The 21515-nt window shown below is 41.5% G+C and overlaps 1 protein-coding gene across 6 annotated transcripts in view; it reads left to right on the forward strand.

The window, feature by feature from the left end:
* The window catches only part of CARS2 (cysteinyl-tRNA synthetase 2, mitochondrial), a 45356-nt gene that overhangs the window by 13160 nt on the left and 10681 nt on the right, over positions 1-21515 (forward strand). For 5 of the 6 annotated variants that reach the window (XM_039384704.1, XM_039384699.1, XM_027743450.2 and 2 more), the window contains 8 exons: positions 1965-2036; positions 2648-2753; positions 3481-3564; positions 5958-6087; positions 8796-8929; positions 13184-13251; positions 15843-15909; positions 20425-20563. In XM_039384704.1, coding sequence (XP_039240638.1) covers positions 1965-2036; positions 2648-2753; positions 3481-3564; positions 5958-6087; positions 8796-8929; positions 13184-13251; positions 15843-15909; positions 20425-20563 — 800 coding nt within the window. The remainder of the gene's footprint in view (positions 1-1964; positions 2037-2647; positions 2754-3480; positions 3565-5957; positions 6088-8795; positions 8930-13183; positions 13252-15842; positions 15910-20424; positions 20564-21515) is intronic. The other variant, XM_039384711.1, reaches the window with a different exon arrangement.

Raw genomic sequence — 21515 nt, forward strand, 5'->3', positions numbered from 1 at the left:
CTGAGTTTGGTGAATGATTATTCCAGTTATTTTTTTTTATTCTTTTAAAAACACTTTTTGAATCCTGAAGCGCTAAGAATGTATTCTGTATTTTATTCTGTGTTTTGAATATTTTGTTTTCTTTGTTTTTAGAATCCAAAACTCATGTTGTCAGGATCATAAGTGAATGTGTTGGATCAAATTGCACTTGCAACTTTTAGATAGTTTCTTGGTGCCAGAGAATTTGACAGCTGTCATTTTTATTTAATCTTTAACAGTTACTTTTGCAGTTAAGTGTAAGGCACTGCATTCAAATAAATACTAGCACACCACTCATATAGAAATACATGTGTGTTCTCTTAGTCTATTTATTTGCAGTTTTCTAAGGCAGTAAGCAATTTAAAAAGAAACAAACAACCCCCCCCATAATTCAGGCATTTTAAATCTGTATGTGTACATTTTAATTTTTTCCTTATTGTCAGAACATCTTGGAGATTTCATGTTTGAGGAGGGGGAAGTGACATGTTGTTCTTAAAAGAAGTTGTGTTCATTTACTGCATTCTTTGGTTCTATGAAGTAATAGTTTTGTGGCTTTTTTGGTGACTTTTTGAAATGCCTGCCCATCCATTTTGTTTGGATGGCCAAGGCCTCTACCTCACTAGCCTGCTTTTGTTGGAACCTATGTACCTTAAGCATTACATTGGTAGAATCAACATGCCTAAGCTTGTTCTTCATCCTCTAGTGGCGTTCATCTGGAGGAAACGTGAAAGTTGGGTATCTAGTCTATGATGAGCATGCTGCATGCCCTCAGTGGTCCTTTGAGAGAGAGATGACCCTCTTTGTGTGTTGAACATCTGTCTGGATGGGAGGAATTTCCCCATCTTCTTTCTGTAGGCACCTTTTTTTCTCTGTTGATCAAAGAAGCAACTGAGATGTGTAGGGAGATGAGTCCAGTCATTGGGGTCTGGAAGAGCACAAGGGTGCTGGTCTGTAAGCATATCTTTGTTTTCCAGTGCCGAGCATCTTCCTTATTACATTGCTGGATAAGCATCTGGACTGTCTTCACCAGAACTCCTGCCTTGTCCAGGAGCTTGTCCAAATGGTGAAAATCAGAACCCATAAGGATGCCCCAGTAATGAACTGGAAGTGATGAAATGGGATTTATGTTGTTAATGATCCAGTTCAGCTAGAGAGGCTGACAGTATGTTGTCTTCTTCCCAGTAGTTTATTCTCAGAGAAGATGTAAAAGCATGCATTTGAAACACTGTGATACCTGCTTGCTAGGGCAGGCTTTGCTGTTATGCATCTTTCAATACCTGGTCTTTTCTGAATATTTGAGAAAAGTACCTTATCATGTACAAGTTTCCTTTCCTTTTGGGTTGCACTTTCTCACTACCTCTGCAAAAGGATCCTATTTCTGTCCCATGAATGAGAAATGCAGAGAAGGTGCTTGAGAAATGTTGGAGTTGGCAAAGCGTGGGATTGACTTTCAGTATTGAGTTCTATGAGTACCCACGATCTGCTGAAATAGCTTGTTTTTCTTAATCACTGAAAATTAATATCTTGTCTCATTCTGCAAGTCTCTGATCTATCTTTCTGACGTATAGGTGGTATCGGTGTTTCCTGCCAGTAAGTTGAATGATTTCCATGTCATGTGTAGTGTAGTATATTTTGTCACTGGGAATGGAAGACCCTCTCAAGAGGAAAATAATGAGAGAGGGAAGGAATTTATTATTTTAGTCTTTGCTTGCTTTTCTCTTAAAAGATATATATTAATATTTTGGAAATTGAGAAGCGTAAATGAAATACTACTTTTGAGCTATTTATAACTTACATCTTTTCCTTGTGAATGTTAGATTAATAAGCCTTTCTGACTCTACCTTGGGGGCTCTCTAAGTCTTCCAATTAGCTACTGATAAAAGATTGCCATATTTTATATTATTATTCTGATTTATGACTTACTAATTCATTTCTGTCTTTTTCAGATGAATGTATCGCCCATAGCTCTTGCTCGTTTTTATGAAGAAGACTTTAAACAAGATATGGCTGCCTTAAAGGTACAAATACTCAAGAATCTAAATTGAGGAGTATTTCTAAGCAATTATTTTGGTAAGGAATCTGATGCTGAGAGTCTGACCTGAAAAATAAATTTGTTGCTTGGAAACTGAGTACTGATTTACTTTTTTATTTTTCTGGAAAGACACTGTATACCTTTTGACTAAGGAAGTGTGGGGGAGGAGCAATCCTGAGTTTTAGAATGAACAAGTTAAATTTCTTTAGGAACAATTTTTTCTCACATGCAGTAGAGCCTTGGTTCACAGATGTTACAAATTTACTATAATGCAGGAATAGCCTGATTGAAAGCATAGGAAATATTGAATCTTCTTTCATTGACTTCAGGTAACTTTGCTTCTTTTCCAAAATGCTTTCCAGAGGCAAGGAGTAAGCCACTGGGAAAAACTGTGGTTTTTTTGCCACCCGTCAAATATTTTTTTTGTTTATGTGTATTGTTTAAAATGGTGCTTATGATCTTTTTATGATACTCGCAGCTTTTTTTTTTTAAAGATAAAATTGAGGAGAATGTTCTTTGAAGTTTGTTTCTTAGAGTAAAAGGACTCATCAGCATTGTGCTTCGTACAGATTAACGAGATGTTACTCTTTCTTTAAGGTCCTCCCTCCTACAGTATATATGAGGGTGACTGACAATATTCCTCAGATAATTTCCTTTATAAAAACAATAATTGCTAATGGACAAGCTTACACAACCTCTCAAGGTAAGACTTCAAGGAAGGTAACTCCTTGTTCAGCACATGTACAGGAAGTCATTGCTTTTAGTAATGCTGTTTTGGAATCAGATGAGATAACCTGTGCCAAGCCTTCCTTCTTTGATTAACAGACAGAGGGTGAGCAACTTGTTTGTGATGACAGGAGTGGGCAGAACAACTGTTATTCAATTTCTAAGTTAAATGTAGCTCATTACTTAATAGAATTGTTTACAGTAACAAACTGTTGTCTGTGCTCCTGTGGGGAAGTCCTGGCCTGGTTTCTACAAGTGAGCTGGGGAAACCTCTTAGCTCTAAACAGGAGCTTTGTATCTCCTGCGCGTAGTGAAAGATGTGTTTGTAAAGCTCAGTGAGTAGATTTTTCTTTAGCCGAGCTGGTGGTTGGAGAAGGATTTGAGAGCACTGTAACAGGAGTAGCAGTAGCTTGTGCTGCAGCCAAGGAGGGAGTTACTAGTTGTGCACGGGCAGGGAAGAACCTGGGGAGATCTCCAGAATTCGAAGTTATTCTATGTGTAGGATGTGCATGTGCACAGAGATTACTGAAAAGCTGGGTAACATGGAAACATCTGATGCTACTTTTGCAGTATTTCTGAATTTCTAAATCAGAATTTAAAATGGGAGTTGAAGGGCGTTTTGTTTTGATTTCAGGGAAATGTTATCTCCTTCTCATCAATGTGCCCCATCTTTGCTATACAATTAAACACTTCTTTTCTATTAGGCAATGTTTATTTTGATGTTAAGTCCTGGGGAAAAAGATATGGAGTGTTAACTGCAATTAATCCTGATACCCAAGATGAAGCAGGTAAGTTCATGGCACCAATTTGTTTGTGTTACTGCATTGTTTGAACACGTGATGCATCTATGATAAACTTTCATTCAACAGGCTGCAACAGTTTTCTAACCTGTTGTGTATAGCTAACTTTCTGGTTAATTAAGACTACACTACTTCTGTAATTGTTTTTTGACGCACTCACTGTTGCCAGGGCAAGAGGAAACTTGGTCTCTTTTCATCCTTGGTTCCCTCTATACCTTTGCTCTGGTACCTTAGAACAATTAATATTCTTAATCAATTTTAATTAAATACTCGGCAGGTGTACATAGAAACTTCACAGTGAGGTGGTGTTCTCCCTGGTGCTGTAGCCAGTCCAGGCTAAACAGAGGGAAACCTCATCTACTGTGTTATTGTTGAGGCAGTTGCACTCTGATGAATGCTAACTGGATGAATTGTTCCCTTCATTACTTGCCACTGGACTACTGCTAAGCAGCCCCTTTGTGTGAGGGTGAGCAATCTCTTGATAGGCTGTGCTAGAGCAGGCCTATACCATGGGCTGTGGGGTTTTTGCTGCAGGTCCTGCTTTGCAGGATTGCTGTGCCTCCTTGTAGTTTCTGTAAGTTGGATCTCATCAGGTCTCTGCATCGGGCAATTTGATGCAGGCCTCCTGCTTCCTTTTGCACACTGAAGTTCAATATTTCATCACTGAAAAAACTCTCTTTGCAATTACTGAAAATACCTGGCAGGCTGATGCTCAGGTGAATTGCAGCCAGAACTTCTCACAGTTCTGCTCTGGAGTTGTTTCAGCATTACAGCTCACAGAGGGAATGTGTTTTGTCAACAGTTATTTAGAGGCAATTACTGACTGCAGAGGCAGCCAGCAGCCTCCTGGGCTGCACAGGGAAGAGTGCCAGCAGGTCAGTGGAGGTGATCCTTGTCTGCTCAGCACTAGTGGGCCATGCCTGGAGTGCAGGTCTGGTGCTGGGCTCCCCAGTACAAGAGTGACATGGACATATTGGAGAAAGGCCAGCAAAGGGCTATGAATATGATGAAAGTACTGGAGTATCTTTCGTAAGAGGAAGAGTGGAGAGAGCTTGGACTGCTCAAGCTGGAGAAGAGAATGCTCAGGTGAATCTTACCCATGTGTATACATACCTGATGGAGGGAGTAAAGCAGATGGAGCCAGGCTTTTCTCAGTGGTGCTTGGTGATGGGACACGAGGCAGTAGGCACAACCTGAAACACAGGAAATTCCATTTAAAGCTAAGAAAAATCCTTGTTACTCTGAGGATGGTTAACATGCTGCTCAGAGAGGCTGTGGAGTCTCCATTCTTGGTGGTAATCAAAACCCAACTGGACACCATCTTGGTCAGCCTGCTGTAGCTGATCCTGCTCTGAGCAGGGGTTTGGATTAGTCTGTCTCCAGATGTGCCTTCCAGCCTCAAATGTGACTGATTATGTGTTTTACTCCAAAGTCACAACTAAATGTACCGATATTTCTAAAGATTTTGACAGTTGTTTTGCTTGCAACTGAGAAGTTGAAGAGTGCTCTTTTGTAGCAGTGCACTCAAAAAAAGGTGAAAGAGGGATGGAGTCAACAAATAGTGGCAAACTAGTGGAAGAGCCAAGATAAAGATTCAGTTGATAAAACTAGGGTTATATTTCTGTCTCTTTAGTTCTTATGAATTTTGAATTCTGTGATTCTAAATGTGAGGTCATGTTAGAAAAAAGATGCAGAGTCCAGAACCCTATTCTTTAGCTCCTGCCAGGGAGTGGTGTGTAATCAACAGGAGCCAGCAGAGCTGAACAATCCTGCAGTACTCTGGCAAAAAGGAGCTACATCCTTTCCTTGGCTGTGTAGTGAGGGAAGCAACAAATATAGCTGGGGAGGAGGCCTTTGTAGAGAACTCACTGGTGAAAATGGTAGTGAAAAGTTACTACTGTCCAAGAATAGTTTTGATTCTCATCTCTGTGCACTTGGTTTTATAGAATCTGAAACAGAAAGCACTTGTGTCCCAGAAAAAAAAAAAAAAGGGGTTTTATTTTGTTAACTTGTGTGTTTTGGTTTGGTTTTGCTATCTTTTCTGCCTCGGTGCAGTCAGTTTGTTGTGGGGAAGCTGGCTAATAAGTAACTAAATGAATCATACAAAGCCAGGGAAGGCCAAAAGGACTGCAAGGATAGGATGTATTAAGGAATCTTGAATCCATCTTTTTAGCTTGTAAAAATCTATTTCAGTATACTGTTTTTTTCAAATGCTTGATTGGTCAACTGGGAGGAAGGGAAGTTGCAGTGAAAAGACAGAAGTTGATTGAAGGGGATTAAAATCTGAGTAGTTCACTAAACATAGATTTCCTCTTGATTTCATTTGGTCATTTTTTTTTCTTTGAGACATATCCCATTAACAAATCACTTATTCTTGGCAGTTGATTCTGATAAACAACACAGTAAAGATTTTGCCCTGTGGAAAGCTGCCAAGCCTCAAGAGCTATCTTGGGATTCTCCCTGGGGAAGAGGAAGACCTGGATGGCACATTGAGTGTTCCACAATATCAAGGTCAGATTTCTTGGATTTTAAATCAAGTGCTATTTTTGTTTTCAGTCACAGTACAATGGTAGCAGCAGTATTGAAAGGGTTTTCTGGTCAGTAGATAGCAGTGGTTTTAATGTGCCCATTTTATGCAATTTGGGATGTCACATGTGGCCCAAATACGCTGTGTTTCAACCTTATCACAGCTGTCTTGATATGTTTGGGCACTTACTCTTGAGTCAGACTTCGTACTTAAAATATGGCATGCAGGATCACACAGTTGATTAGCAAGTCTTTTAACTTGAACTGGATAACCAAAGATTTTGCGAAAGTTATGGTACTCTTTGATTTGCTCTCCTTCCCCTTCTAGCAGTCCCCATCAGACCTAGTTCAGCATGTAGTGCTGTGTCAGGAGGACAGGGCATGGGATTCCATCCTAGCTCCAGTGAGCATATGAGGTCCTGCTGGCCTTATCTTAACAGCAGTTGTGGATGTTCATGCTAATAATCTTAAGTGTTTTTCATCTTCCTTTAAAAGTCAGCCACAGTATTAAATACTCTGTGACAGTATATTCTTGTTGGCACAGTGTGAATTGTACTTAGTAGTGTTTTGCTTGTAGCTGGTTTGATGTAATTAGCTGTTAATTTAGAGTTTTATTTTTGCCACAGGAGAAAAAAAAATGTTCTCTCTTGGAAGATTGATAGTGGTACTTAGTTTTGCATTAGTCTTAGATTTTTTTTGGAAGCTAATAACAAATTGTTTAGTTCTGACCCTGTTTATTTTTAAGTTTTTGACCAAAGCTGAAAGGACATGGAACCAGCTGCTTTAGGTTTCTCTTTCATATGCTTTGCTAGTGCACCTGGGATTGTTAGTCATTACTACCTGCTTACAAAAAGCATTTATAAGGGTAACCTTCTGTCCGTAAATAGTTTCAACATAGAGAAGCAGTTCTTAAAGCAACTGAAGTGCACAAAATCATCTTGTGTTTGAAGTACAACCTGTGACAGAAGTGCATAGATAAGAAATGCCAATTGCAAAATGGGCTGTCCACTAATGCAGTGCTGTTTATAGTCTGCCTTTCTTTCTGTAAAAATGTGTTTTACTGCAGCTGTATGAGGCTCCTGCCTTGTAAGTAAAAGCTGACCCATGCAGAGCATAAGTGTAGTAATCTTGGACTGTGAAAAATAGGGAGCTTATTTTGCTAAGTCATCAAAAATATTTTGCCGTTCCAGTCAGCTGTCCAAGGCCCATTTTAAGCAATACTTACTTAGCCGTGTGTTTTGCCAGATATCTCAAAGCACTTTAACTAAGCTAGGTGAATTAATTTTGAAAAATCTGTGAAGGTGAATGAGGAGATCTCTGGGCTCTAGTGCAGCCCTGGAGGAGGGAACCCTCTGCTGTGACTCTCTCAGGACTGATCTCCTCTATGCAGTTTCTCTTGTGAGGTGGGCTGCTCCTCCTGCCTCTGAGCGTTTGGCAGATCCATCTCTCCCTCTCTCCAGCTCTTCATAGTTTTGTTGGAGGAAACAGCAAGTGCTCCTCTGTAGATGGCACAAGGGAAGGCAAGGGCCAGTTCTAGAGGGATTTGTGCTTTAGCCAGTTTTGAAGGAGGCAGGAAGCAGAAGAGGATTAACTTGGGAGATGGTGTCAGCCCGTCTTCCTGCCTGCCTTCCTGCCTGCCTGCCTTCCCCTCTTCTCCTTCTCTTTTTCTCCTGTGCCCCAACAACTTCTGCAGAGCCATCATGAGCCAGGGTGTTAGCAGAGTGTTTTGTCTCAAAAAGGGACAAACCAATGTTTAACCAGTGACCAGGAGCAACTCGTTAAGGTGAAGGCCGTGTGTGTCTGTGTGCACACACGTGCACATGGAGGGGGGCTTGCCTTTATTTTCTATTTGTGTAGGCTTTGCATCTTCCCCTGCTCAAGCTTCTCTGGTTTCTGGGCAGTTAGGGTTGACTTACATCCCTGTGAGTAGGTGAGTGTTGTCTTCATTCAACAGATGGGCAAAATAAAGTTGCTAACTTGTCCAGCATGACCTGGGAGGGACTGCCTGGAGCAGTGGACAGAGTGTAGCAGCCTTGACACTCCTGGTGTTTAACCTGCAAGTGTCTAAGGCTATCCTGTTTTAGCCACATGAACACCTTACTGCCAGCCACCAGTGTTTGCAGAGAGGCCTGTTCCATGGCAAGCCCATAGGTGCCCCACACAGATCCAGCAGCACTGTTGGGATGTGAGAAATGGCCCTGGGAGATGAGGGGCACTGACACTTTGTTTTGACATTAGAACAATATAGGGCTAAGCATTTTCATTGTGACTGCACATAGTACTGTCTGAATTCTAACAGAAAAGGTACAAGATAAGGAATAGTAATACCAAATTTACAGAAATGTTTACTGCTTCAAAGCTCTTAGGTTTGCACATGAAGGCAGCTGTCTGATACTGAACCTGTAGCTGAACAAGGCAGGGAGACATCCTGCTTGCCATCCTTTAAACTAAGGTAGAATAATAATTGCTTCCGCTGAGGAGGAGTAATTGCAGACAGATATGGGTCCTGTCCATACAAGTTTGGCTGCAGTTTTGGTATCCGAGATACGTGTAAAGTCTTGTTTTAAAACTGAAGCTATTAAATTGTACACTTAAAATTTATTTATGTTGTTTCATCTTATTCTTTTCTGCGTTTCTTTTTACAAAAAGATTTTGTAGTGTTCTACTTACCGATCAGGAAAATATTGTTACAGTGCAGTGTTTGGAAAGCAGCTGGACATCCATACTGGTGGAATAGATCTTGCATTTCCTCATCACGAAAATGAAATTGCACAGTGTGAGGTGTACCATCAGTGTGAGCAATGGGGGAATTACTTTTTGCATTCTGGTAAGTAAAATATTAATCACCTGAAAGGCCTGTACGAATATAATGGTTTGGTTTTTTAGGTTTGGCATCTTATGGTATGAAAACAGATGCTCTACTGCCGTGACCTCAGTAAGTAAAGAAACATAAATGACAGTAAATCTTGAAACTTAATAAAAGAGTTACAGTGAAATATACCTAATTTTCATCTGGTGAAGTCTCTATAAAGTAACACAGTGTATGTGTTACCCATGTACAGTGTTTACTCCTAATTAAAAGAGTTTTACCTCTAGAGTTTCATTCCCTTTCATTTGAGTTTCCTCAAAATTTGAGAGCATCCTTTGATAGGCTTTCTTTTTTAATTGTATTTTGGCTTTAACAGTCCTGCAGAACTGTTTTGTAACAGTTCTGCAGGAAGAGGGTGAAAATAGTTTATATTTTCTATATGTGTTTATGTAGTCCTGCTAAACTCAGAAATTCCTGCTGTCTTAGAACCAGAACCTGCAGTATCTGAAGGCAGGGAGTGGAGGTGGCAAGTGAGCAGGTAATGTAGCAGGAATGTAACATTTTAAAAGCATTGAGAATAGAATAAACTAGTCTTGTTCTCACAACGTCTCTCAGTTGATTGTGGGCTTAAAAGTAAGTTTTCAGTAGCATGCAGAATAAAATAGCTTGAGTTTGTAAATATGGTGAAAGGCTTTTAATGATGATAAGAGAAAATATCTGTACTACTGGAAAGCAAGAATGGGGAGAATGCTAAGATACATCAACTGATGAAGCAACAAAGCTCACGAAGTTGTGATCCTGCAGAGAAGTGTCTGAGCTGGGCTGTTTTGTATTGTCTGAAATGTGGGTGAAGCCTTACAGGCAGATGTTCTGCTGAAACAACCAACCGCTGTTCTGGGTGTGCAATTCATGTACCTGTAACTATTTACATTCTCCTGGGAAGCTTTATTTTATCCACCAGTAGCATTACACCTAGTGATGGGTATTAGAAACAAGATTCATGCTGAAGACCAAGTGAGTCAGATGCTTTGATCTGTGCTGGTCAGGAATGGCCAGTGAGGCTGCTGATGGGTGGAGACAAGGAGGTCTGCATAAGGACCAAACTGCTCACTCCTGGGCTCTATAGAAAAGTGGAGACACGGAGCCTCATCACTGTATCATCACTCTGTAGTGCCCTGACCAGCTGCAGCATCTCTCTGCTTTCCTGTGGAGTGTGGGTGACTTGGTACTGGTGTAGCCCTCAGATGTCACTGACCTTGTCTTTTCCCCCAAGGTGACCTTGCTGGCTATGCCTGACTAAACTGTACAAAACTGTCTTTTGGTGTTCAGCATGTTTTACTGCCTGGCATTGTGTAGAATTGCTCCTTGCTGCCTTTGCACAACAGTGCTTCATTCAGTGAAGTTTGTGCTGTACAGTGCTTTGAACTACATTGTAATCTGATGGTACTAGTGCTGTCCCCATTGATGGAAACCTGGAAATTTGTTCTTTCGATTGCAGTCACGGTGGTTCTGGATGGACAGCTGAAGTCAGTAGAAGGTCAGGTTCAAGTCTGCAGTCTCTCTTTTTACTGAACAGTACTTTGGGCAGGATGTTTCTGTGAACTCTTGGAGTTGCTTCTCTGAGTAGAAGAGCTGCAGAGTTAAGCCTGTGGCACACTGTGGGAATTACATGAGCTTTCATTTTTATAAATTTGTACTGTATGGGATGAACATTGAATTCTAGTTTCAGTTCCCGGTGTAGAGCCTGTTGTAAATCAATAGCAATTGTCCAGAAGCTGGTGCATCCTCCAGGGTGTGCTTTGTTCCTGAGGCACTGTGGAATCCTCTGCACTTCCACTGAGATGCATTGGTTGCTTCCAAGGGGAGCCTTCTGTTGAAAAACAGTGAATCTGACTTTTCAAGCTTGGAATTGAAACCATAGGGGAAATATTCTTTACTACTAGCTAAATAAAGAGGAGTCAATTAAAAAAAAAAAAGGGAGAACTTAATTCCAAGGGCAATTTGTACACTGAGGTTCTCTAGGAGCTGACAGATTACATTCATTAAATCAAAAAATTTTGCTGGAGGATGACAGCGTAAATTATTTAGGGCAAATGAATCAGCCTCAGGAACAATTTATTCTACTAACAGACCTCAGAATTTTGAAGGCTCAGAATTGGAGGAGCAATCCCCATTAGAGGAAGAAAATCCCTGCACTGTGGATAAATCTTCTTATAAGGAGTTTATTTTTAGACTACTTGTACTCTGGGAAGACTGCCAAAGTGAAGTTATGAAAATCTCTGTATTTTGTGATTCCTGAATGAAGTCATTCTAGATACTGAAACTCTTGGAAGAGGAATATTAATTCAAAATCAGATGTTACCTGTACCTTTTTAGGAAAGCATAGTCAAACTATTTTAAGCTTGGTTGCCCGAAGTTAAGTAAGTCAATATTTAGGCACCTGTGCAAAAGGAAAAAAGTAATCATACCCAGGCTCTTCCCTTTCTCCCAGGAGAATTTTGGCTGTGGGTTTTACTTGAATTGCAAGAACTGCAGATGTCTAGCATCTCTGACAGCCTGAATGTTCTTATTGAACGTCCCAAGTTTAACAATGCAATGGTGAAAGTGGTCTCACCAGGTAGCAGACAGGACAAATACAGAGAAAGGAAGATTTTGGGTTGGATTCATGGAAATTGGATTCATGGATCCATGGAAATCATGAATTTCTGCTGTAGCTGGTTCCACACTCATAGGTCTTTTGATTCTTTTCTGCTTTCCATAGTGTGTTGTGCAAGCTTAAAATTCAAGGTAGTTGGGGTAGGACTGGAGGTAGGCGTTTCATGGTGAGCCCCTGCTGCTTTGAATCATTTTTAGAAATGTCTAAGAAGTGAAACCAGGTGCTTTCACATCCATTTACCAGGCCTGAGTGTGTTGCTTTCATATCCAGATGAGTGTAATGAGGTTTTTATCCACTCATGGAAGTGAGGGCGTTCCAGACAAGGCTGCTAAAGCATCTCTGTGTGGCGAGTAGCACAAAATTCAGACAGCTGCATGAGCTGCTGAGCAGGAAATGCCACTTCTGCCACCACGTGTAAAAGCAGGAACATGATCATGCATTGTCCTTGCAGAGTACTCAGGCATTGGTAACACTGGGCTGCCAAATCCAAAAGAATGCAGAGTGCTGGTGTGGGGTATGAAGAGAGCAAGAAAAGTTCATGCTTAAAAGTCTGCCTCTATGTATGACTAAGTGCTGGATTCTGCAGATCATGGATGTGCCTAAAAACTGCGTGCTAGTTGTGGGTTCTTACAGAATTACTGTTTTATTAGGAGAGACTAATTAAGGCTTTTAACAACATTTCTGAGTAGTCTTTCAATGGCAGCATGTTCAGCATCTCTCCAGTGCTGCGAGTAATTCGTGCTTTCCATCAGTGGTGGTGCCGTGCACGGATGAGACCTCTAAACGGGCAACCTCAGGCTATACTTCCTTCTTCTGTCTTGCTTTGATAGAACCTTCAGTCTGAATGCCAAGCTCTGCATACTCTCTTAAATGCAATGTTACTACCTTTTTCCTGTACTACAGCCACTACAAAGCCATAGTCCAGTGTGACTGTTTAAAGTTCTAGGATGCTCAGAGATCGCATTTTAAAATAAACTCAATTAGGCATTCAAAATCAAATTAGGCATTGTAGCTGCACCCCTCCCTCCCTCCCACTGCTTTTTCTCAGTCTCCCAGGACTGGAGAAGTAGAGAATGTGCAGAAAATTCATTTTGCATGTAAGATATTTTGAACCAGCACTATAAAACTTAGGATTAAAAAAATTAATGTTAACAGCCACCAGCAAGTAATAAATACAGAAAATTGTTTGAGTTTCAGGGATTTTTTTAATATGAAATCACTGGAAAATCTTTAAAGGTCTTAAAATATTTCTGAGAAGTCAAGAGTAACAGGTAAGGTACTTGTTCTGTGAAGATTGAAAGTATTTGTTTGCTTGTTTTTATCAGTTTGCTATCAATTCTGAGCAGGGAGACTCATGGCAGTGGTGGGTTTTTTTAATGTTTTAAATTTCTGTTTTAAAATTGACCCAGTGGAAGTTGAGGATGGAGAGGTGGGCCGGACTGTAGACAAAGCTGTTGAAAAATGTGACACATTGCATTGAAATGGTTGGAGCGTTTCCATCACAGCATATGCTGCCTCCAGCGTTTCCAGGGTCTCAGTACAGTCTTTCTCATTCGCTCCCCATTCAGAAGCGCTGCTTACTTATCCTGATTAATTCCTTTTTTTTTTTGTTCTAGGGCATTTGCATGTTAAAGGAAGTCAAGAAAAAATGTCCAAGTCATTAAAAAACTACATAACAATTAAGGTAATCTCTTCCTATTAATTGAAGCAAAGTATATTTGTAATATGTAAATATTCATCACAGCCCTCTTTTGAGAAAACTTTGGACTGTGTGCTTAGGCTGCAGCAAAAGACCTGAAGAGTTTCTCCAGCACTGATCTATCTGTTATTGTGGATCTGGATGTATGATACCTCCTGGCACTCGGGGTTTGCTTGGGAGGATGGATCTCGCTGAACTGAGAGCATTTGTGCCCAATACCAGAGTCCTGCATTATAGGTTTGTGGTTGGATTTGATGGTTACAAGGGTCTTTTCCTACCTGAACGATTCTGTTCTGTAGTGATGGGTTCTCACCTCTCTGCTCTTATTAGTGCTTGTGCTTTTGGGACTTAGAAAAGAGCAGACATTTTTCCTTGTCCTGCTTTAGGTGAAATGAGACATAATGTCAGTGTTTTGTCAGGAAGCTGTTAGGCCACACTATGCCAGCAGTCTCTTGTATTAGCATTTATTTTTATATCCCAAACTTTGCCTTTTGATGCCACAAGCCACTGTTTTACTGTGTCCCATAGTCTGGTGTAGGGAGTCTGGAGCAGGGATTCTTTGCCGGGTGTGTATGATACAGCTGTGCCTGGCACTGCGGTGGCTCCTGTGATGGCTGATGCCTATTGGTAGAACAGGGTAATTTCCTTCCTTTAGACAAAGCTTGGGAAGCTGCTTCAGCACATATGTTCCCCTTTGCCCCCTCGGAAGACTTTATTAAAATCCCTTTAAAAAGAAGTTCAATATGAGCTGCTTTATTTTTAAGTCTTCTGACGCTGTCTGGGTACAGTTAAGCCCTGTTTCCCTGTAGCTCACAATTTTCATAGAAGTCTCATGAGTCTCAGCAGATGTTGTAGGCAGAGTGGAGAAATAACCACAAATGCAGTGCATGAAGTTAAAATCGACATACAAACATGTTCCCTTCCATGTCCTCCAATGGTCAGACTTGTGTTGAGAAAACTAAGACTTCAGGCCTTTTTCCTTGTGGGTCTCTGCTTTTCATATCTGCCCTTACACATGACTGACAAGTATTAATCTTTCCCAGTAAGTGATTTTCAGTCCAGTGAAACATTTTTTCCTTTATAGCTGTCTTGCACTTGGAAAGTTAAGCCCTTCAGGAAGTTTTTATGCCTGTTCCAAAAGAGAGGAAGTCTGTCCAGGGGAAACCTTTGGCCCACCTGCATTTCAGGCTGTCACCTGGGATTCTTTAGATCCAGCTACCCTGTTTTCCCTCCCCTCCTTGTACCCTACTCCAATTTTTTCTTACCCTTTTTTTAATAACTATTAATTCTGACCCCCAAAATCAAACAGATTGTGATAACACAGGGCCAAGCAACCTGCTTTCAAAGAGCTGTGATACTTTCTCTGTTTTTAATGAAATCCAGAATTGTTTTTTCCAGTTTGGATGGTCCTTTCCCAAATTTGAATTTATTTCCATACTTTACTCACACTCTACCTCTGTATATTAGTGTAAAGCTTCTGGGCACATTGGATACAGTCATTTATATAGTGTTTATTTTTAAAAAACAGCAAACAAACACCCACCAAAACCATCAGAATCACTGTATATTTCTTGATTTTCACTGCCTCAATTATTTCTGTTTGCATTTGAGAGGCATCACATTGCTGATGCTGTGCTACCTTTAGTGTTCAGGCTGGTTTAGTGTGGTAGCAGAAGCCGTATTTCAAAATATGAAATGTAAGCAAATGACACTTTCCATATTTTCTCACTTGTACTGACTTCTTATGATTTTTGATTTTCATGGCACTTCAGTGATCACAACCAGTTCACAAATTTAAAAAAAAAAAAAAAAAAAAAAAAGAAGTGGGAATGCAGTATTCACAGTCAATCTGCCACAGTGTCCAGCCTTGCTGAGAGCAGGGTTGGAAGTGATTGAATATTTTGTCAGTGTACTTTCCAAACATTTAAATAGTTTTTTATACTATGTGTAAATTAATTATGCTAGTAGTAATAGTAATAATTTCCTATTTACTAGAGTAAATTATTTGTGAAGCTAGATAAATATTAGAGTGAAATTATTTAGGCTTCATAATTAATACAGATTTTTTTTTTTTATATTGCTAAGATTTATATTTGCTCATTCCCTGTTTTCCTTCATATTCTAGTCCTGCAGAAAAAGCACACTTATTTTCTTTTTCAAGAAATCTTCTTTTTTCATAAATTTTGCAAAACTCAGGAGCTTTCCTTTCCTGTAAGATTGTATTCCAATTTTAGTCTGATAGTTTCACTTTGGGTTTTTTTGCAAAGGTCTTTATACAGTTGTATGTTTGATCGTAATTGCAAACTAGTTTTCATTGTCTTACATTGGACATTGTGTGTATATTTATAGCGTGTATATATGTATGCATATGTGTCTTAAATGGATTAGATTTTATTTAGTTTAGGCTTTAAACCAGTGTTAGAATTTAAAGATTTTTGCCTATCTTAAACTGCAAAGTTATGTTACTGTTCATGTTAGTTTGTCTGAAATATGCTGTGAAACTAATGTAAGAGGGTGGAATGGCTCCTGAAGAAATTGAATAATGCTAAAGCTGTCTTTTTGTGCACGGAGTTTAGGATTTCCTGAAGAAATTTTCATCAGATCAATTCAGGATGTTTTGTTTGCGTGGCAGATACAGCTCAGGTAAGGACAAAGCCCCTTATTTGTTGAGGTGGTGGTGTTCCTGGCTTTCCACACAGGCTTTCCAAGCTGGTGATGTGGAGGTGGAGTGAGCTCTCCCTGTGGGGCCTTGCAGTTCCCTTTCAGTGGGTGGAAAGGTTTTGGTGGTGCTCTGTGGGGCTGCTCTTTGGCTCACATTTAGAAAAGCATCTTTCCTGAGCACAGTACGTAACCATTCATCTAAATACCTTCCTGAGCTGCACTTAATTGTGACTCTCAGTTAATTGCACTTTCAGTTAATGAATTACCTCAGTCTCTGATTTGCATCTGCTGCAGTTACTTGTATTTCAGTCATGATCAGCTGGTTTTGGAGACATATCTAGGTGGAGCTTTGCCTTACATTCCCGTAGGGTATGATGAGGGCTTGCTAATAACTTTTTATCTCCCTGCTGTGTTCTCATTTTTTGTCCTGTGGAGTTACTGAGCGTTTAGGCAGTTCTCTGGTGCAATGCAGCTCGCTTACACTAGCACTTGGTAACCTAATGATCAGCTTAACCTGGCAGACCCTGCTGGTGGGGAGAAGTGTGGGAGATTTTGTCAACTTCCTTGTTTACCCCATGGTGTTTCCAGCAGGTAGATGATACTTTGAACTGGAAGAGGTTTTCGCATGAGTAGTGGTTTTACCAGTTTATTGGGGCCTGCCAAAAGCAGATGGTAGTGCCCTCACCCCCGGCATGGCAAGGGAATGGTGGAGCACGGGTGTGGATAAGGCTCTGGGGCTTTGCTAGTGTCCATCAGTGTGGTGCAAGCCTTTACAGATGTGGAGTCATTGGACTGAGAAGTCTTTTTGCTTGTTAATAACTCTAGCTGCTTGCAGGAGGCATCCATCTGATATTCCTGGTGGAGCCTCCCTCTCCTAGGACATGAGGAGTGCCATGTGTCCCTGAAATATATCAAAGCATGGGATAGTAAAGAGAGAGGTGGTCATTAACTTCCGACTTCCACTGTGGTAGGAAGGGAGGAGTGCATCCAGCTGAGAGGTCTGCTGCAAAACAACATCCCCTTTGGGGCAGGCAGTGGGTTGGTGGTGTGCCTGGCTGTTCTGGGATGATGCTGCAGGGCAGTGGCAACCCCTGGCTGTTTCCTCTGGGTCTCTGTCAGGAGATGAAATATGCCACGGACACATAAAAATAGCTCCCTGGCTGTAGCTGGGGGCACTTGGGAGTCCTGAACAAATGTGTGTTTAAAACAAAAGAAGGAGAAAGGCTAACATCTACTACACCACCAGATATATGTATGTCATGTAAACAAGGGAGAGTTAAATGACTGTTAATTCCTAAGCTTGTCTCAGGGCAAGGAATGTCACTGGAGCCCTGCAGGGAGGGCTGCCTGCAGGCCTTCTTCACTGCATGTCAGCTGGCTGCATTTGAACCTCTTCCGGAAGGACGTGACCCTTTTTTTGCATTAACTCTAGGTTAAACACCTTTCTGTGATGATAAAGGAGGGCTACCTGTGCAGAAATAGGTGGTTTTGATGAAAGGATATGGTGGTGTTTTATCAGAGTGTAGTGCCAGTAAGTCTGTTGGCAGATGAGGGTTACTTGGAAGTCTGATGCGCTTGCACCTCCACCTTACAAGGCTGTGTGTGTTATTACTGCCCAGTAAAGAGCCAGAGTCAGTCCCTGCTGAGCCGGTATTTACTGTCCTGCCTGTCAGTTTGTGTCCCTGCTACCAGTTCACTTTGCTCTAAAGATAAGTTTACTGCTCTCCTTCTCATCTTGCTGTCTGCTCCTAAGTGTTTTTATTAGAGATCCCAAGCACCTTCTGTTTGTTTCTTAAAAGGTTTTTATACCGTCAGCGATGGTTCCTGCCACCCCTGCCTGTTAAGGAAAGTGTTTTGTAAAATGCAGGTTTGGCGGATCAGGTGATGTTGCCACACTCGTTGGATTGAGCATGTAAAAGATTTTTGTAGGCTTGTGGGGAAGAGGAGAAAAGTCAAAGAGAAGAGGCTTTGATGCAGGACATCATTCTTCCATAGTGTGTTTCTGCAGGGGGTCCCCCATGCTCCTTCAACCTTTTTCAGGCTGGTGGGGCAGAGCTGCTTGGCATGAAGCTGAGTTCGGGGGGCACTGATGATTATCTGGGCCTTTTGCTTTGGCTGATGCCCCTGGCTATTCCCTTCTAGGCCTGAATCACCACCCTTTGGCACACCTGAGACTGTTGGGAAAAGGTCGCTCCTAGGTACCATAGGCAGCAGCAAAGTGACCCTCCACCAGTGTGCCTGCCAGGTGCTTCTGGGTGCAGCTTTAAAGGGAAGGTGCCATCTCTGAAGCCCTATGGGACCCCATTGTGAGGCAGTGCTTTTCCTCTTGCATCTCATCAGCAGCAGCTTCGCTATATGCAGTGATGTGGAGGGGCTCTGAGCCTGCTGCAGGCAGTGGGGTTCTAGCTCCAGAATGCTCTCCTGATCACCAGAAATCTCTGGTGATTTTGTGAACCTGAGTGAACTGCAATGTTTTGACCCCTCTGGTCCGTAGTAACTTGCTGATGCTAATAAACATAGGTTCTGTACTTCAGTGATGCAGCGATGATGCCCTCGGTAGCAAAGGAGGGAAGGAGTAGGGACTATGGTGAAGGTTTATAGAGCTGGGCCTGCCCCTGCTGTGCTGTGGGTTTGCAGTACCTGCAGGCGGTGGTTTAGGAGAATGCCCTGAATTGGGGATGAAGAATGGCTTTAATGAAAGCAGGCTTCATGAGGATAAACTTTCATCGGGTATTCCTTGCAGAGTTCCTGTAACCAGGGTAATCGCTTAAGTAATCCTAATGTATATAGATGATCTCTCTCAGTATCTCACTGTTTTGTAGAAGCCTGTACATTGGTCATTTTAAAAACTGAGTAAAGCTTCATTTTAAAATCAGTGTTAATGAGGTAGTAATGCAGATTTTTAATTACACACAAGTGAAAAATCTGACAAATTCAGGTCCAGGCTTATGCCTTAGTTATACTGGGGTAAATCTGAGGGAGAGTTGTTTTAACAGTTGAGCTTCCTTGGAATTTGGGCTAACTGAACTGAGATCAGGTCTCACATCCAGCTACTTCTGTCCTCTTAGATCTGTCCCCTTGCTAAGACTGTCTGCCCTAAAGAATCTGGGCAGCGTTGGGTGATTGCACAAAGCAGTTGGCTGTAAGGTGGGCAGAGGTGAGATTGCTGTGGGTGATGCTCAGTACTTATGAGATTAGGAATATGCTGCAAGCAGTAGTTTGGATATACCTTATTGCAGAGGTCCGCTATAAAATGTTGAAGCATTACAGCACTGGCAATGTATGGCTCTGGTGTGATACTGTGGAAAGGAGTTAATTTTAATTTAGGCTTGTCCTAGGTGGACACAGCTTCCACCAAAGTCATGTGAGCTCTCTTGTGTGTTGTCCAAGACCTCTTCTATAGAAAATTGCACATTACTGTACAAATTAAAAGAAAAGCCTCCTGCTAATAGCAACTCACAGTAGAAATGAGAGGGAGCCAGTCTAGCACCTGCACTTCTGAGGGTGCAGGCAGGTGAGAGGAGCCTGCTGAACTCTTAGCCAGCAGGAGTGGATGCTGGTTATTCCCAAAGTGGAATTGCCTGCTGAAGCTAGAGTCCTGCTGAATGCAGTGTAGGGGTTGTCTGTGTGCGTGGATGCCTGGTTAGTGGTGTGGCTAATGTTGTTTTTCCAGTTGGAGGAAGAGAAGCACTGTAAGGTTAGGGTGCAGCAGATCATAAAGCAGAGCTTTGCTTTGGATGCAATGAATCATTTACTTTATGGTTTTATCTTTCCTTCCAGTGACTTTAAGAGGCTTCAATGTGTGTAAGTTGGGTGTGATGAATCCCATCCCAGATATGCCCTTATGAGTTTCAGCAATTTGTATTTTCTCTAGTAATTGCTTCTGCAAACTGGTATGATCAGTTTAGCTTTGATGTTCTGAGGGAATTGTATATCTAGTGAAGAAGCTAGGCCACAAAATTTAAGATTCATCTAGATTTTAGATATTGGTGAAGCAGCCCTTTAACTCTTAAAGGTTAAGCCTGGATTCCTCACAGAGTCAGTAGTGAGGGTTAGGCCTCTTTGGAGGTCTCCAAATACAGATTATGTCTACCTAAATTAGAACAGGAACAAAATTAGAGGTATGTATTTCCAGCTTAAATCTAGGGAAATGCTTAAAATATATTAAATCCTAAAGCTTTGGATTAGTAACTTTGCAGAGAGATTCGATAATGGGAAAAAAAAATTAAAGTCAAATAGTAGTTGCTTCAGTCAACTTCCAGATTAATTTTTTTGAGTCAGTCTGATACCTTTCCCATAGGTAATACTTTGTCATATGTAGTGATTGTTTTTATATTGATTGAATCCACCTAGTGTCCATGAAGAATGTGCAATTAATGGTAAGAAAAGTTTGCTGTACAAATAATAACAAACTTTTCCTTCATCTCAAAATACTGTTCCTATGTATGATAGACAACATACTCTTCATCATAATGCCTTAATTTCTTTTTTTCTTAGCAGTAGAATTCAGTGACAAGAGCATGGATGATGCAAAGAACCTTCTTCAGGCAACCTCCTCATTTATTACAGATGCAAATGCATATATAAAAGGACAGCTGCTGTGTGACCCTGTTAGAGAAGACATACTGTGGGAAAGGTAAGCGCACCTCCTGTTTCTTAGACTGTGATTGTTTGAGCAGTACTTTACTGACAGGCTCAGAAGGCTGACCAGTGTTGTGATTTCTGTTTAAGAAGCAGGACAAGAAGGACTATCCAGCAGTCTTCCTTCCCAGCCCTCACCAAGGGCAGCTTTTTTTCTTCTCTTTCTAACCAGCTGCTTTTCATTATAGTCTACCACACTTAGTTCATTGTGTTTTTAAAACCTGTGTTATTTATCTAGTGTTCCTGTCCTAATACAGGCATCTTTGCCCCTCTTGAGTGATGTAGAAGGCAAAGCTATGGCAGTTGTGAGGGTACCTGGTTCATAAGGAGAGCTTAGCGCATTAGCGACTGGAGAAGAAAGAGAACGACGGAAGAGTAACACACCTTGGGCACGTGAACTCAAAATCAAGCTGGCTGGCACTATGGTGTGCAGCAGAGGAGAGAAGGGGTTACTAACCAAGTGTCCGGGGGCAGGGATGTCACAGGGAAGGAAGAAACTGTGATTCTGATGGGTGAGAAGAATCTTCTTTGGAGTCCCTTATGAAAACCAGATCGTCTTCCAGGATTGAGATGTGCAAAGCTGAGAGGAGGAGCACAGTGCTCTGGAGTCTGGGTGGGAGAGGCGCTGAGCGCCCTGAAACAAGTTAAGTGCAGGCAGCTCTGGGACATAGGATCAGAGGGGAAATGGTCTGTGCTGTAGAGGTGAGAGGCAGCTTCCGTGTGCATTGAGCACCTCAGTGTTGGGGAAACTTGTGGCTGCACTGACTAGGGCTTGCAAAGGGCATAGGAGCATGTTACAGGGAAGTGGAGTTGAATTAACTAGCTGTGGTATTTGACAAAAGCAAATCCTTCAGCAGGAGGCTGCAGGAGATCTGTTGGTGAGAGATAAGGCTGAGAGACCTGAAGAAGTTGAAATGGATTGTCAGTAGGGGATGTGTGGGAGGGCA

The sequence above is a fragment of the Pipra filicauda genome, unplaced genomic scaffold (genome assembly GCF_003945595.2).
Source record: "Pipra filicauda isolate LSUMZ 115617 unplaced genomic scaffold, ASM394559v2 scaffold115_size4368891_pilon, whole genome shotgun sequence".
NCBI lineage: Eukaryota > Metazoa > Chordata > Aves > Passeriformes > Pipridae > Pipra > Pipra filicauda.